This window comes from Oncorhynchus mykiss, chromosome 13 (assembly GCF_013265735.2).
Source record: "Oncorhynchus mykiss isolate Arlee chromosome 13, USDA_OmykA_1.1, whole genome shotgun sequence".
In the NCBI taxonomy this organism is placed as follows: Eukaryota; Metazoa; Chordata; class Actinopteri; order Salmoniformes; family Salmonidae; genus Oncorhynchus; species Oncorhynchus mykiss.
In genome coordinates this window covers 53679278-53697331 of record NC_048577.1, presented here as the reverse complement: position 1 = coordinate 53697331, position 18054 = coordinate 53679278, and the positions used below count along the sequence as shown (strand labels likewise).

The 18054-nt window shown below is 43.7% G+C and overlaps 2 protein-coding genes across 2 annotated transcripts; one reads left to right on the top strand and one right to left on the bottom strand.

The window, feature by feature from the left end:
• Positions 1-2961: 2961 nt before the first annotated feature.
• Positions 2962-6872, bottom strand: LOC110486792 (peroxisomal membrane protein PMP34). Its single transcript, XM_021558611.2, has 9 exons — positions 6413-6872; positions 6129-6189; positions 5804-5870; positions 5306-5460; positions 4970-5086; positions 4729-4874; positions 4526-4621; positions 4265-4347; positions 2962-4114 (listed from the first exon to the last, which is right to left on the bottom strand). The coding sequence occupies exons 1-9, from the start codon at positions 6485-6487 to the stop codon at positions 3967-3969; spliced, it is 948 nt and encodes a 315-aa protein (XP_021414286.1). The 5' UTR covers positions 6488-6872; the 3' UTR covers positions 2962-3966.
• A 255-nt stretch (positions 6873-7127) lies between these two features.
• Positions 7128-17236, top strand: LOC110486790 (ankyrin repeat and SAM domain-containing protein 4B). Its single transcript, XM_021558608.2, has 2 exons — positions 7128-7453; positions 15361-17236. Exons 1-2 carry the CDS (start codon positions 7293-7295, stop codon positions 16520-16522), a joined length of 1323 nt encoding a protein of 440 aa, XP_021414283.1. The 5' UTR covers positions 7128-7292; the 3' UTR covers positions 16523-17236.
• Positions 17237-18054: the final 818 nt, after the last annotated feature.

The window sequence follows — 18054 nt, the reverse complement described above, 5'->3', positions numbered from 1 at the left end:
TGGCCCAGCGTCTTCCGGTTTTGGCCGAGGTAGGCCGTCATGGTAAATAAGAATTTGTTCTTAACTGACTTGCCAAGTTTAAAAGATTTTTGAAAATAAGGTAACAAAATGTGTAAAGCGTCAGGGGTCTGAATTCTTTCCGAATGCACTGTAAGTCAGAATTTCAGTGCAACAAATATGTAGTAAAATGTAGACAGTTATTATAACTTGTATAATTTATTGCTGTGGAAGACAGTCCGCTTTCTTAGTGCAGGTCACATACTGTTCATATTATTCTGAACATCCAATCTACAGCAATCGCCTACTGTCTAGGCTAAGCAGGTCACATACTGGTCATATCATTCTGAACATCCAATCTACATACATAGCCTACTGTCTAGGCTAAGCAGGTCAGATACTGTTCATATCATTCTGAACATCCAATCTACATACATAGCCTACTGTCTAGGCTAAGCAGGTCAGATACTGTTCATATCATTCTGAACATCCAATCTACATACATAGCCTACTGTCTAGGCTAAGCAGGTCACATACTGTTCATATCATCCTGAACATCCAATCTACATACATAGCCTACTGTCTAGGCTAAGCAAGGCAGCAGATTATGGGTTGTATGAACTACTGATTTTAAGACATAACAGATTTGACTACTGACCAGCACAGTCAGTATGTGATGTGTGTCATCCGTCTTTACAGTGCTATCAACAGATCTGGTCCACCACCATCGCTAGTTCCTAGGTTTGGAGGCACTTAGCATAAAAAAGTACAGGCTCAAGAATTCCAGTGAACAATGACAACAATGCATGACAACATTACATAGATTGCAAAATGCTGCAGTGAAATGATAATTATCACTGCCAAATGTACATGTATTGATTCTTCTAGTTGGCCCATTTTCATTTAACTAGTTTAGATTTGAATATAAACCCCTTCATGTTCTGTGCAAGTTAAGTAGACAAGATATATTCCAATACAGCATAGAAAATGTATACTATGCTTTTCAACTTGGAAAAATGTTGATCCAATCTAGAGATTAGGATTATTTATCTAAATGTAAAACATATTTAAAAGTATTTATCCGATTTCTCTATAGACAGACATTCCTGGCTACAGTTGTGTGAAACATGACATAACACTCATCTTATAATGACACCTTAAATAAATAAAAGTAGCCTTTTGTCTTGCAGACATTCTTCTAGGTTAAACTCTTATGGTAAACCAGTATTTTAATAATAACTAGGGCCCAGAGTTGTTCCTTGTTAGGTGGTTGGGGGAAACTTGTTTTAAATAAGAGAAGCATTTAGAAGAATCATTATTGTATTCTGAATTAAATCATAAGACTGAGAAATGGTTGACTGGCTTCATTAAAAGGCAATACAAGGTAAATATTTCAGGAGTAAAAAATGGGATCCCCTTCTAGTACGTAATTGAAGCAAAGTTTTTTCTGTCCTGTGCCAATAGTGCGTACCGCAGATGGCCAAGCAGATCAAACATAGGCTATTCAGCACATACAGTTGAAGTCGCAAGTTTACATACACTTAGGTTGGAGTCATTAAAACTTGTTTCACGCACTCCACGAATTTCTGGCAAGTCGGTTAGGGCATCTACTTTGCGCATGACACAAGTCATTTTTCCAACAATTGTTTGCATACAGATTGTATCACAATTCCAGTGGGTCAGAAGTTGTCATACACAAAGTTGACTTGTGCATTTAAACAGCTTGGAAAATACCAGAAAATGTCATGCTTTAGAAGCTTCTCATAGGCTAATTGGCATAATTTGAGACAATTGGAGGTGTACCTGTGGATGTATTTCAAGGCCTACCTTCAAACTCAGTGCCACTTTGCTTGACATCATGGGAAAATCAAAAGAAATCAGCCAAGACCTCAGAAAGAAATTGTAGACCTACACAAGTCTGGTTCATCCTTGGGAGCAATTTCCAAACGCCTGAAGGTACCAGATTCATCTATACAAACAATAGTACACAATTATAAACACCATGGGACCACACAGCCATCATACCGCTCAGGAAAGAGACACGTTCTGTCTCCTAGAGATGAACGTATTTTGGTGCAAATCGAAAAGTGAAAATCAATCCCAGAACAGCAGCAAAGGACCTTGTGAAGATGCTGGAGGAAACCGGTACAAAAGTATTCATATCCATAGTAAAACTAGTCCTATATCGACATAACCTGAAAGTCCGCTCCGCAAGGCAGAAGCCACTGCTCCAAAACCGACATAAAAAAGCCAGACTACGGTTTGCAACTGCACATGGGGACAAAGATCGTACTTTGTGGAGAAATGTCCTCTGGTCTGATGAAACAAAAATAGAACTGTTTGGCCATAATGACCATCGTTATGTTTGGAGGAAAAAAGGGATGCTTGCAAGCCGAAGAACACCATCCCAACCATGAAGCACGGGGGTGGCAGCATCATGTTGTGGGGGTGCTTTGTGGCAGGAGGGACTGGTGCACTTCACAAAATAGATGGCATCATGAGGATGGATAATTATGTGGATATATTGAAGCAACATCTCAAGACATCAGTCAGGAAGTTAAAGCTTGGTCGCAAATGGGTTTTCCAAATGGACAATGACCCCAGGCATACTTCCAAAGTTGTGGCAAAATGGCTTAAGGACAACAAAGTCAAGGTATTGGAGTGGCCATCAAAGCCCTGACCTCAATCCTATAGAAAATTTGTGGGCAGAGATAAAAAGCGTGTGCGAGCAAGGAGGCCTACAAACCTGACTCAGTTACACCAGCTCTGTAAGGAGGAATGGGCAAAAATTCACCCAACTTATTGTAGGAAGCTTGTGGAAGGCTACCCGAAACGTTTGACCCAAGTTAAACAAAGGCAATGCTACCAAATACTAATTGAGTGTATGTAAACTTCTGACCCACTGGAAATGTGATGAAAGAAATAAAAGCTGAAATAAATCACTCTATTCTGACATTTCACATTCTTAAAATAAAGTGGTGATCCCAACTGACCTAATACTGGGAATTTTTACTAGGATTAAATGTCAGGAATTGTGAGTTTAAATGTATTTGGCTAAGGTGTATGTAAACTACCAACTTCAACTGTAGCCACCAAACTGTCCCAGCCAGCTGAGAAATCAACACCTACTTTTCAAGAGCAGTAACATCTCTCCGGAAAGGGTTTGCAGTGGTCTTAACGCAGGGCTGAAGGAGCACAGTGACATATACAGAGATTTAAATAGAATATAGCCATGTCTGCAAATACCTTGATGCTTCACTCAAGCCCTCAAAGTTCTTGAGAATATTGCTCTTCACTCGCTTGGGCATTGTCCAAGCTTGTTAAGCAAATAGTTGTTTGGCATCGTCTTTCTAAGCAACTATTTGGCAAGACAACATCTAAGCCAAAAGGAGTTGGCTAGTAAAACTGCTAGTTGTTATCAGCACTCCAGGGTAATAGTGGTGGAGAAAGCATAACAAGCTTCAACTGCAATGCCATTCATTCAGGTATAATAAAATTGCCACAGAATGCATATGCTGGACAGTTATGGCACCTCCTATAAGACCATGTACAACCATTTCCAGAGAGATTCACCCATATTGGCAGCGTAGGGAAGACAGATATCAATACTGTATGTGGAATAAACCTCAGTGTAAGGGGAAAAGAGAGGAGGAGAGACACCATCTCTGGTTGAGGTGTATGTTGGGATTGAGGAAAGGGAAGTTGGGATGGGGAGTCAGTAGCCCAGTGGTCACCAACCCTTATCTTGGAGACAGGTGTGTAGGCTTTTGTCATAACCCAGTGCTAAACACACCAGAATCAAGTTCCAGATACGTGGTTATAGGTCAATCTGAACGTTGAACCAGGGGTTTCATTGCTGGGCAGGAACAAAACCCGGCACACCCTGTCAGCTCCTCTCCGGGACCAGGGTGGGTGGTGACCACTGTTGTATAGCCAGTGCAGGTTGAGGTCTAAGGGCCCGCTCACACCTCAGTGCTTCAGTTTCTTGTTGATGCCCATGACCTTGAAGGTGGCTGCGGTGATCTTCTCATACACCACAAACATGAGGGCTGCCGTTAGTACCGTCTGGAGCAGTTTGGCCTCCAGGCCTTTGTATAAGCCCAGCACACCATGCCTCCTGCAGGGGAGAGGACAGGGAGGGAACACGTCCATGGATCAACACAAGACATACTCATTGGCACAAGACGGTCTGAAAGTGTCCCACCACATTGCAGTAGTCAGACTGTTGAGACGCAAGAGTTCCATTGTGTGTGTGAGATCTACTCACTTGATTCTGTCCATAAGTAGGTAGACTATGTTTCGGAGACTGCCCAGTAGACCTCCCTTGCCCTCAGCTTTGTGCTGCCCAAACTGGGGGGATAGAAAGACAGTAATTTAATCAACAAAATGAGCTGTGAGTACAGGAAATACAGACTTATTTTACTGAGCAGTACATAATCATGATATCAGACACAGTTTGATGGGAAGCGTTGGGGAAACACTGCTATGAGTGTTCAGTTAGCAGGTGTGTGCATTTAGAGATGTTTACCCTTAGAATGGCCTGGACGGTCTGCAGGGGATACGTCGCCGTGGTAGCGATGGCCTTGGCCACAGCGCCAATGAGAAAGATCTCTGCTGATGTAATCTAGGAGCAGACAAAAACAAAACAAAGGCTTAAAAACCTTCAGCATGACTGACACTCAGACACGCCACAGAGGTGTCAAAGTTGGCTACCTCCTCTCCTTCCCTCACCTTCCTCCCTCCTCTGCCTGCTCTCCTCTTCATGGCTTCATAGAACATGAACACAACTGCAGGGTTGAAGACCAGCACCAGAGAAGGCAGTGTACCGTTCCAAAGAGTCCCCACTCCCTCCCTGGCTATGATCTGCGAGAAAGCATCTGCAATCGAAAACACACATTGTATGATGATAGTAAGTCACATTTTATTAGTACTGAAAAGAGACAGTGAATAACACAAATAGACAGACACACACCAAAGATGCCTCTGTAGTGGGTCTGCTGGAGGTCTTCGTTCCTGAACTTTGCCCCCTGCAGTTTGAGCCGGGTGTTGACCACCCACATGGGCGTGGTCAGGAGCACGTTCACTGCCCCTGGGGGAGAAACACACAACACGGGCAACAGAAAGACATTTAAATACATTTAAATATGGAGGTCAAATTTACTTTCTTCAATGAATCTCTCTGTTAATCACCTCTCAGACTCCCCTAATATAACTACATCAATGACTTAAGAGTCCATGAAAATAGGTGGCAGTAGGTTAATAGTGACTTAGCCATTACCACTAAAAGGTCCCTGTTCGGTCGTCCTACCTGAGATGAACCCCATGAGAAGGTCTTTTCCTGGTCTGGACCGGCCCTGATTACCCACCATGACTTTCTTCAGCGTGTTGAAGGTGTAGAAGTAGACAAAGTTGGAGCAGCACAGACTGGAGATGACTGGGAACCAGCCTCTGTACAGAGACAACCTGGGAGGGGAGAAAGACCAGGGAAATCCACAAAGTCAGTCATTGGGCCATGGGAACCCAGGACTAGGAGTTTTTCCTGTGCATGTGATCTGACAGGGGAAAACTCCTGGCCCAACACAAAAGTAGTCATAGAAATACAATGGGTGGAATGGACATTGCTTTGAACTGAAAGGAATGGCCATTCTACTACTCTATTCTAGATCTATGGGTACAACAGCCCAGTGAAAGCCCTGCATTGCAGTGGTACGAGGCCAGCTTTCCTTTCCAGTCAATTGATTTCACGCAATCTAAGGTGGATTATAAATTGTAGTAAAGTAGGTGTACAGTTCCATACAATACTCACAGGCCTTCCTCCTTTGCTATTTCAGCCAGGAGAATGGCAGTCGATTTGGACTTCCGATTCTCATCCACTGCAACAGAAAACGAAGGCAGAAAAGGGATTGTCATTTTGCTTACATTATTGTAACATTGGAAGTAGGCTGCAGCTCTGTTATGCTAAGGTCTCTCTTGTCAATGTTTCCACTTCTATATATCCATCACTCATTTCCTTGTGAACTCACTGACCCTTGGGTGCAGAGTCCAACGTTATAGCACACAAGTATGACCACACTGACAACAAAGATGGTTATCAGCAGTTAGTATGTACCACCAATTACTCTACAACTCACCCTGAAGTCTGATCCTCGCTGTATCCAAAGGAAAGAAGACGGACATCGCCGTCATGCTACCCTAGAAGCAAATACATTATGATATATAGAATATAGACGGGTAGTTAAACCTAAGTTACACGACAAAATTCAAAGTTGATACAATCTGACACAGTATGCTAACTAACAAACTAGCTAGAGGCACCGGTTGTAACATTTCAGTGTAGTTATTCGAACGTTTTGGCCTTGTCTTTATTATTAAAGGACTGTTCATACATAGGCAAACTACGTTGAGATGTCCTTACCACTGCACCTGCCACGGCGTGTACCAGTGTCTCATAAGACAGAAGGTTGATCGCTGAGGCACCATTGTCGGACATCTCCGATTCTTTAGGGCCGCAGAGCGTCGATCTAGTACGAATGCCAAATCCGTCAGCGACTGCAGAGCACCCTGTTCAAACAACCGGTGGTTGAGTTTCTTGCGGTGAGACTGGTTGTGGTGGAGTACGTTTACCTGCTGTCATTCCATGATGAGTGGCTGAGTGGCTTTTGTGTACTCTGACAGTGCCATAAATAAGTCAAATTTCGTTGTGGAGATTTCTGCTTCCTAATAACTAATTTTGGTGGTGCAGTCAGTCAGAGTTCAGAACGCTCTAAAGGGCGATACTGCCATCTACTGGAATGGAGTACTTTAGGCCACCTGAGATTTGTACGGCTTTCTTTTTGCGCTTGAGTTCAAAGCGCGTCTAGCCAGGTATGGCCACTGTCCTGTTTGATGACCTCGTGACATTTTATGAATAAAAGCCTACTGATATATATGCACAATTAATTTAACATATTTTGACTATATATTGTCTCTGTCATTGCCATTCCATCATTTAGCAACATGTGACCTAGGCCTATACAGTAGCCTAATAACTTCTCTCATCATATCAATTGTAGATTCTTGAATTTCCTCAATGGGACTGCATGACAAATCCCAAATGGACTTTGCTTTTGTTTTATGGCAGTGAGTTCCACCGATATGATGACGCCCAGCGCTCTGACCAAACCACTCACATCTCCGATGCGCAATTGTGGCGCTCCAACGCGCTGGAAGGAAGAACAAAATGCCAGATTTCTTCTGCTAAAAGACGTGCCTTTTTATTTAATTTCACAGTGTAGCGTTCTAAACACAGAGTAAACATGTCTAGGTACCACAAAGCAGCGATCGATGGCTACCTGGACCTCTTGAAAGAGGCTACCAGGAAAGACCTGAATTCTCCGGACGAGGACGGGATGACGCCTACGCTATGGGCTGCTTTTCATGGACACGTCGAGGCCCTTCAACTTATATGTAGCCGAGGGTGAGTGCAGTTGATATTCAGAAGTCATAGCCTACCTTCCCATACCTACAATCCCAAAATATGTTAAGTGGCATATTAGCAATATATACCTATTGTGACGTTTTTACAATCACTAATTCCAATCAATTGAAACCTAATTCAGAAATGATTTTTCTCATATTAGTTAACTGATTTAACTAAGTCTAAACTATTAGAATGTGAATTTATTTGGACCTCTTTTAATTTAATTTACCCTATGTATGTTTAGATCAATTGACTTCTAATCCAATGAAAAAATAGCAGAAACTCTGCCTGACATGAGGAGGAAGGATAGAAGCTATAGGTTATGGTTTACCTTTTGACCTCTTCCTAGTCCTTGTCCATTACTGTCATTACCTTGATGAAGTCTTCCTGGTATGAGAACGAATATTTCCAATCTCAAATCTACATTGATGAGTTGCTAAAACACAACAATAAAGGCATCCTCCAGTAACCTACAAAACAGTCACAAAACCTATAGTACCAGTCCAATGAATACTGTAATATTGTATCTCCTTTAATATTGATGACATGTTTTGTTGGGAGGGATGCAGTTGGAGGATAAAAGTCCGGACGTGGCCTAATGCTGATCCTATTCCCAGCACTGCTGCTTGTTTCCAAAACAAATACTTGAACGAAGAGCAAAGGTGGACTTTATTGTTAATTCAAGTGATAGAAGGAATGCCCATCACCACCTTCCTGATGCCCATGAACCTACTAGAGGCTACCCTCATTAAGGATTTATAGGCGAGAGAGGTGCAGTTAGCTGTGTCACATGGGTTTCAACCTCACAGGTTTCTCTATCAACTTAAACAACCGTCCTCAAATGGTGACTGAATGCCTCTGAGATTTGAACTATATTCTACAATGTACTGTATGTCCATGTCACATTTTACCCATGTTATTGTTGTGCATTAGACATGCATGCCACTCTGAAACTGTCCCCCCACATTAGACCACATTTTCCCATAAGCAGAGCCAAATATGTAATCAGCCAAGGGGAATCATGTAATTAATGACAAACAATAGAGCCCTTCATTCCCCTGGCAGATTTCCCCTGCTTTCATACTGCAGGAAAAAAACAGACCTGATTTTCATCTCTCTTATTTATTTCTGTCAAGATGACAACCGACCAATTGCTTGATTATTTAATTGAATCACACAAACAATGGATTACGAAGTTTTCATAACATTGAACTCAGTGTATTTTTCTATAATGATTGGAATGATGTCAATCATACCTTTGTGATCATAGCTGCGTATTTCCATGTTGGGCGTTAGCAGTAGGATGTACTGCAACAAACTCGGTTTAATGATCACCTGTTGCTAAGATACTGCAATCGGGAGTTTTATAGAGGTCGTGATGGCACAAAGGACTTTCATTCTTAATGGCTTACCAATTAACCCATAAGGAAGGGTTGGTTTGTTCTTCATGAGGATAACATTGGTGGCAGTCCTTTTTCATTCATTTATTATAGGAATGCTATTATACAACATCAGTTAATTACTCATTATTTCGTTTTCAAGTGTTGTTCATTATATTGTATTGTTAGATTCAGGTTGATATGGACATACAGTGGGGAGAACAAGTATTTGATACACTGCCGATTTTGCAGGTTTTCCTACTCACAAAGCATGTAGAGGTCTGTCATTTTTATCATGGGTACACTTCAACTGTGAGAGACGGAATCTAAAACAAAAATCCGGAAAATCACATTGTATGATTTTTAAGTAATTAATTTGCATTTTATTGCATGACATAAGCATTTGATCACCTACCAACCAGTAAGAATTCCGGCTCTCACAGACCTGGTAGTTTTTCTTTAAGAACTGCACCTGTTTGAACTCGTTACCTGTATAAAAGACACCTGTCCACACACTCAATCAAACAGACTCCAACCTCTCCACAATGGCCAAGACCAGAGAGCTGTGTAAGGACATCAGGGATAAAAAATTGTAGACCTGCACAAGGCTGGGATGAGCTACAGGACAATAGGCAAGCAGCTTGGTGAGAAGACAACAACTGTTGGTGCAAATATTAGAAAATGGAAGAAGTTCAAGATGATGGTCAATCACCCTCGGTCTGGGGCTCCATGCAAGATCTCACCTCGTGGGGCATCAATGATCATGAGGAAGGTGAGGGATCAGCCCAGAACTACACGGTCAATGACCTGAAGAGAGCTGGGACCACAGTCTCAAAGAAAACCATTAGTAACACACTACGCCGTCATGGATTAAAATCCTACAGTGCACGCAAGGTCCCCTGCTCAAGCCAGCGCATGTCCAGGCCCGTCTGAAGTTTGCCAATGACCATCTGGATGATCCAGAGGAGGAATGGGAGAAGGTCATGTAGTCTGATGAGACAAAAATAGAGCTTTTTGGTCTAAACTCCCCTCGCAGTGTTTGGAGGAAGAAGAAGGATGAGTACAACCCCAAGAACACCATCCCAACCGTGAAGCATGGAGGTGGAAACATCATTCTCTGGGGATGCTTTTCTGCAAAGGGGACAGGACGACTGCACCATATTGAGGGGAGGATGGATGGGGCCATGTATCGCGAGATCTTGGCCAACAACCTCCTTCCCTCAGTAAGAGCATTGAAGATGGGTCGTGGCTGGGTCTTCCAGCATGACAACGACCCGAAACACACAGCCAGGGCAACTAACTACGGAGTGGCTCCGTAAGAAGCATCTCAAGGTCCTGGAGTGGATTAGCCAGTCTCCAGACCTGAACCCAATAGAAAATCTTTGGAGGGAGCTGAAAGTCCGTATTGCCCAGCGACAGCCCCGAAACCTGAAGGATCTGGAGAAGGTCTGTATGGAGGAGTGGGCCAAAATCCCTGCTGCAGTGTGTGCAAACCTGGTCAAGAACTACAGGAAACGTATGATCTCTGTAATTGCCAGCAAAGGTTTCTGTACCAAATATTAAGTTCTGCTCCGGTGGCGCAGTGGTCTAGAGCACTGCACTGCAGCGCTAGCTGTGCCAACCAGAGACTCTGTCGGCTCTGTCGTAGCCGGCCGCGACCGGGAAGCCCGTGGGGCGACGCACAATTGGCGCAGCGTCGTCCGGGTTAGGGAGGGTTTGGCCGGTTCTGGATATCCTTGTCCCATCGCACTCCAGCGACTCCTGTGGCGGGCCGGGCGCAGTGCGTGCTAACCAAGGTTGCCAGGTGCACAGTGTTTCCTCCGACACATTGGTGCGGCTGGCTTCCGGGTTGGATGCGTGCAGTGTTAAGAAGCAGTGCGAGGGCCTCCCGGGTGGCGCAGTGGTTAAGGGCGCTGTACTGCAGCGCCAGCTGTGCCATCAGAGTCCCTGGGTTCGCGCCCAGGCTCTGTCGTAACCGGCCGCGACTGGGAGGTCCGTGGGGCGACGCACAATTGGCCTAGCGTCGTCCGGGTTAGGGAGGGCTTGGTCGGTAGGGATGTCCTTGACTCATCGTGCACCAGCGACTCCTGTGGCGGGCCGGGCGCAGTGCGCGCTAACCAAGGTTGCCAGGTGCACGGTGTATCCTCCGACACATTGGTGCGGCTGGCTTCCGGGTTGGAGGCGCGCTGTGTTAAGAAGCAGTGCGGCTGGTTGGTTTGTGTATCGGAGGACGCATGACTTTCAACCTTCGTCTCTCTCCCGTACGGGAGTTGTAGCGATGAGACAAGATAGTAGCTACTACAACTACAATTGGATACCACGAAATTGGGGAGAAAAATATTAAAATAAAAAAAACATTCTGATTTCTGATGTATCAAGTACTTATGTCATGCAATAAAATGCAATTTAATTACTTACAAATCATTTTTGTTTTAGATTCCGTCTCTCATAGTTGAAGTGTACCTATGATAAAAATTACAGACCTCTACATGCTTTGTAAGTAGGAAAACCGGCAAAATCGGCAGTGTATCAAATACTTGTTCTCCCCACTGTATGTGTTAATATGTATACATGTCTATAGACACTGAGTGTACAAAACATTAGGAGCACCTGCTATTTCCATGACATAGCATTCACCTGGATTCACCTGGTCAGTCTATGATGCCTTATTGATGTCACCTTTTAAATCCACTTCAATCAGTGTAGCTGAAGGGGGGAGACAGGTTGAAGAAGAATGTTCATACATTGAGACAATTGAGACATGGATTGTGTATGTTTGCCATTCAGAGGGTGAATGGGCTAGACAAAATATTTAAATGCCTTTTAACAGGGTATGATAGTAGGTTCCAGGTGCACCAATTTAAGTGTTTCAAGAACTGCAATGCTGCTGTGTTTTTCACTCTCAATAGTTTCCTGTGTGTATCAAGAATGGTCCACCACCAAAAGGACATCCAGCCAACTTGACACATCTGTGGGAAGAATTGGAGTCAACATGGGCCAGCATCCATGTGGAACAATTTTGACACCTTGTAGAGTCCATGCCCGGTGAATTGAGGCTGTTTTAAGGGCAAATGGGGTGCAACTCAAGATTAGGAAGGTCTTCATAATGTTTTGTACACTGTGTAGATAAAGGTTTTTCACAATATCTGCAATATACCTTAAAAATACAGAAAACACGTTATTCACTGTTACAAATAATACATGGTAATAATCTATGAAAAGCCAACTGACATTTACTCCTGACGTGCTGACCTGTTGCACCCTCGATAACCACTGTGATTATTATTATTTGACCCTGCTGGTCATCTATGAACATTTGAACATCTTGGCCATGTTCTGTTATAATCTCCACCCGGCACAGCCAGAAGAGAACTGGCCACAACACATAGCCTGGTTCCTCTCTAGGTTTCTTCCTAGGTTCTGGCCTTTCTAGGGAGTTTTTTCCCAGCCACCGTGCTTCTACACCTGCATTGCTTGCTGTTTGGAGTTTTAGACTGGGTTTCTGTACAGCACTTTGTGACATCAGCTGATGTAAGAAGGGCTTTATAAATACATTTAATTGATTGATACAGTTTGGATTTACATTTCTCCCGAAGTTGTAAACCTGCATGCAAAAGATGTAATGATAAACAAATTACAGGTCACTCAAACTGAAAAGCAAAAGTTATCACTCTCAAAACAGTTAATTTGCCTTGCTTTGTTCAAACTGTCAGACAGTGACATCCATTATAGAATCAGTCAGTGTCAGTATCTTCTACAGGAGAGATGATCATGGGTCTTATATTTTATGCTGCCACAGGGTCTGGAGATAGGATATCGTTTCTCAGTGACGGTGGAGCCGGTGAAAGAGTAGATATGAGTCCTGGCCTCCACATTGTAGATGAAGACCTGACCCTTCTCATAATCCACAAATACCCCCACCTTCTGGGGCTTCTCTCTCAGGGAGAGCGAGACAGGAAGATTAGCGAGAATCATGTACTCATTCCCATTCCTCAGCCACAAAATCCAGGATCCATCCTCAGCACTCAGTGTTCTCATACCCTTTCTGTTGATGGGCTCTCTGGCCACTCCAAAATCCAATTCAGTCTTCCCCTTAACCTGCACCTCATAGTAAAATTTCCAGAGGAAAAGCCCCCCCCTTCTCAGGACACTGAGAAAAGTATCAAACCTCTCTTGCTTGGCAGTGTCTGATGTATATTTCCATGTTCCACTTGTTTCCATCCTCAGATAGAATGAGACGGTAATGTGCCATATCAGGGTCTAGAGTCACATTCACTGAATGTTTTTGAATGGTTTCAAGATCTTTACCCCTTCCTGTTCACAACTGATTAATGAGTACAATCAGCTTCTTTGATCTGATCCTGCTCCTCAGTTAGGTTTTTCAGCTGACAGTTGAGGTCTTCATTGATGCGATCCCTCTCTTGAATGAGACCCCTTTGCTCACCATGAGCTAAAATGCATTCATCTGACTAGAAGTAGTTCCTTGGTGAGGTTTTAATTTTTCTGAGGTCATCCCACTGCTGTTTAACTTGATCCTTTATATTTTAGACGGCAGATGGTCACAGATAGTCCACAGTAGAAGAAACTGTTGCGCGCTGACCTTAGAGAGCCTTTTTATTTCTCAATTTGTTTAGGTCGGGGTGTGATTTGGGTGGGCATTCTAGTTTTTCTATTTCTTTGTTGGCTGGGTATGGTTCCCAATCAGAGGCAGCTGTCTATCGTTGTCTCTGATTGGGGATCATACTTAGGCAGCCTTTTTCCCACCTTAGTTTGGGATCTTGTTTTTGTGTATTGCCTGTGAGCACGCCAGTCATTATGGCTTTGTTGTTGTTGTTGTTGTTGTTGTTGTTGTTGTTGTTGTTGTTGTTGTTGTTGTTGTTGTTGTTGTTGTTGTTGTTGTTGTTGTTGTTGTTGTTGTTGTTGTTGTTGTTGTTGTTGTTGTTGAGTTTCATTTTAATACACATGTGGAACTCTATGCACGCTGTGCCTTGGTCCGTTCATTTCAACGAATGTGACAGCAACCAGCAAGAGAAACACTTGAGAGCACCCCCAAAATATCCCTTAATGATTTTCATCTTCACATATGTACTTAACACACCGGAACAGCTGACTAGGAATGTGAAATTCTGTCTTCCTCACTTCATTGAGCGTGCTCTGTTGAACAATGCCTATCAAATAATTTTCTGTTTGTCTCCTGTTGAGTGACCTTTAGTTTGGCAGAGTAGAATCCCTCAGTGTTCCTTTATATCTCTGAATACCAACCATACAATTTGGTTCCCTCAATGTCCTGGATACCAGCCTTTAGATTTACACCTCGGAACAATGACTACCCTTCTCAGCTCCTCAATTGAGATCACTGGCTGGGAGCCAACAGCTACAGACACAAAGGTATACAGGATTTAAATTACTGAAGTGAGGTTTTGAGAAAATGAATACATGTCATAAGGCAGACTGTATAGGTTATTGCATTTGACAGAAAATGTAACCTTACCTTTAATACAGACTTCCATGGGGAGATCATCATACCTGGACTTTGTCTTAGTAAAGTACTTGATAAAACCCATCATCATTGCCTTGTACCCTGGTCAGTTTCAAGGTGTTGCATCTTTTCAGTTAGTCTTTAAACAGTTCTGTACTTCCCCTGTAGGAGACCATCTGATCCTTAGTTGTCACTTCAGTATTGGTAAAGATGAACAGCAGAGCCTGGGTGGGGAAGTCTAAACCACTCCATTCTCATATCCTCAGCATTGATACCGGGTTTGAGGTAGAGGTCTTCACAGGTCTAAAAAGTTGCGCATTGGATCTGTGGCTTTCCCACCCGATCTGAAATGTTTCATCAAACAAAAAAACAGATACCCATTCCGAATGGAACCCAGGACAGTCAGACCAGTTCTGAAAAAGGCCTGTGGAAAAACAGACCCAAACAGACACGTGCCGGTTCGGATCTTAGAGACCCGTTCAGATCCGAGAGTAAAAAGAGAAAGAAACCTCAGACTGGGAGCTGTCAAATGAACACACACACACACACACACAGTGAAGGTGTAGAGTAGGCCTACTGTACCTGAGACTGCTCTGTGGAGGAGAGGGACAAAGACAATCTGGTAGCATCACCGTCATTCCAGAAAGCGATGATTACACAAATGATCAAGATGAATTCCATAACTTCAAATCATTGAGTCAATAATGACATTTCAGTGTTTAGAAAACAATACACACAGAAAAACTGTGGAATAATCTAAAAGCAAACATACCAAAGTCAGTTCTCCTAGTTGAACAAAGGCTTTCCTTCAGTGCAGCCTTGTCAGTGCAGCCTTGTCCATGTACTCATCTGGAGTGACTTTTTTTTACTTACAACATAAAACTTGTCCAACTGCATACCTTTCACACCTACAATGATGAGCCAAAGCTGAACAGAAATCACAGAGATAAAACATATTTTATCTAATCTTGTCATAGAAATGTATGATTGGTTGGTTGATTAATTGGTTTGTTGATTGACGGACAGATGTTTCTGTGTTCTTTCAGAGGGGACCCCAACAGGAGCGATATCTGGGGCAACACGCCGCTGCACCACGCCGCCACCAATGGTCACATGCACATCCTCAGCTTCCTGGTCAACTTCGGCGCCAACCTCTTCTCCCAGGACAACGACTTCCACACAGCTATGGACGTGGCAGCGTCGGGCGACCGCATGGACTGCGTGCGATTCCTGGACACTGCCGCATCACAGCAGACCATCCAGAATGCCAAGAAAGTGGCCAGGCTGAAGAAGGAGGCCACCAAAGAGGCTGAAATGCGGGTGAAACTGTGTGAGAGGGTCAAAAAAAGGCACAAGAGCAAGATGGATAAGATGTACCAAGGGTCAGTGTCAGAGGCCAGCACGGCATCTCCGTCGTTCTCCAAGATGGGCACCATCAATAGTGTGAACGAGCAGTTCTCCAAGCTGATTGCCTCTGATACCTCAGGCTCGCTTACGGCCCGGTCGAAGGGGACCCTCCAGAGAATATTCGGGAAAAAGGATAAAGGAACAACGGAGAAGGTGGGAAGAGACGGGAACGTCATCTTCGTCAAGCAGGAGAACGGCACCCTCTCTGGGAAGCCTGAGTTCATGGGCGTTTTCTCCGAGCAGGACGAGATCGATGAGGAAGAGGACGGAGGGATGAGAAGATTCACTGATGATGACGTTAATGACGATGACGAAGGAGGAGATGGCCCAGGAGCCAAGGAGTCCATCTTCAAACGGCCCGGCCTGGGGAACATGGTCTTCAGGAAGAACTTCTCCATGGAGATGGGGATAGAGCCCGACGACTTCCCCAGTGGGAACAATGAAAACCTGGGCTTCCTCATCCGCAGGGAGGGGTTCGACACAGAAGGGGAGGACACAGGCTTTGTTGAGGACGAGGAGGACGACAACCTGCCCTGGAACCAGGAGGAGATCGGCCTGGATGACGACCAGGATGAGGAGACCTCCCCGCTGGATGCCTTCCTCTCATCCATCTCCCTGCCAGACTTCTCCCCAGCCTTCACCCGTGAACAGCTGGACCTGGAGGCGCTGATGCTCTGTTCCGACGACGACCTCAAGGGCATCCGCATCCAACTGGGGCCCCGCAAGAAGATCCTGGAAGCTGCCGCTCGCCGGAAAAGTGCACTGGAGAAACCTGGCGCCATCAAGGACAGCTTCCTGTGATGAAATTCTGATATTGGAGGTGATTGAATATGGCTGAATGGAGAAAGTAGGATGAATGCAAGTAGGAGGATGTAGAGTGACAATACTTTTGAATGAAAAGAACACTGATGCAAAGTTGAGAGTTTGAAGTGGAAATACATATCCTGGTTTTCTATCCTTTAAAGACAAATTCTTTAATCTTTCTCTTACCTTGGACTAGGAGTGACTGCAGCCCTTCATTACTTTGCTATAGCCGCCACAGGCTAAAGTTAGCATTGATTCACCTAAAACAATGGGGGTTCGACGGGCTGGATAAGTCTGGCACTGTGACGAGATAATCGGACATGGTTGAACTGAGCAGGAATGTCATTTAGATTAATGGAGTGGCAATAACACCACCACAACCACTACCAACCCCCATCTTGCAATACCAATTCATGAAGATAGAAGGAAGAAACACTGTCAGATTTCAAACATAATTTGAGCTGCATGCTCTTTTTGGCATGTCTCTGAGAAGCACACGACTCATTTTGAGTAATGATGTAATGTAAGAGCCTATTAAGTGGAAACTGTTCTGATCTTGATTTTCTTGTTTCCTCCTTTGATGATTGATAGAAAGGAGACAATATTGTGATGAATTCAGTTGTGACATTTTGTATGTGAATTTTAATCCTTGTGATTTGTACATTGATTAAAAAATGTATGACAACCAAAATAAATAACGTTTCTAAATCACTTGATCAATTCTTTCATGTGAGTTGCATGCATACATTTTCTCTGACTGGATTGTTTGGCACGTGAAAGTTCTGAATCACTGGTGAAGTAGATACATACCATGCAAAACTGTAGTGTGCCATGAGTTTCTCCTTACCAGGTGACCTAACCAGGAAAAACCCTGAGCCCTGGTAATGTGAATCTAGCCTTTGTTGCCAGCCAATTTAAAAAAAATATCTTAAATGTTTATTAGACACACAGCTCATATGATAGAGAGGAAGACAGAAGGAATCCCAGCAGGCCATGATCAGGAGATCCTTCTGACCCAGTCAACCAGGCAATGAAGGGAGGAGGTGTCCCATGCAACAGCAGTCAGCTCAGACGGAAAGCTTTTGATTCTGGCTTCAATGGAGAGGACACAGAGAGAGGGAGAAGACAAGTTCAAGCCAGTTATCTACATGGGTTGTGTCTGGTGGACAACTTGTCATGGTCATGATGATGAAATATTGCTTAAGTCTAAACTGTTTTCCGTATGAAACTTTATAGTAAGGCCATCCGAATAGTTGTTTTTATCTAAACTGTAAGTGACTACAACCAGTCGTGTATGTGCCAGTATGCAGATGTTGGTCATTATATGAAATCTGACCATATCATACATTGCATAGGATCCCCACTGACATTTACAAAGTCTATCTCTGATGTAACCATGAGTCACTGGAGTGGTATTATGGCTACTGGTGATAATATGTGGATTTACACTTAGGTGGAGCTTCAAAGGAGATACATAATACAGTGTGACTAACTGATATACACAAAATGTGTTTTATTACATTATACTT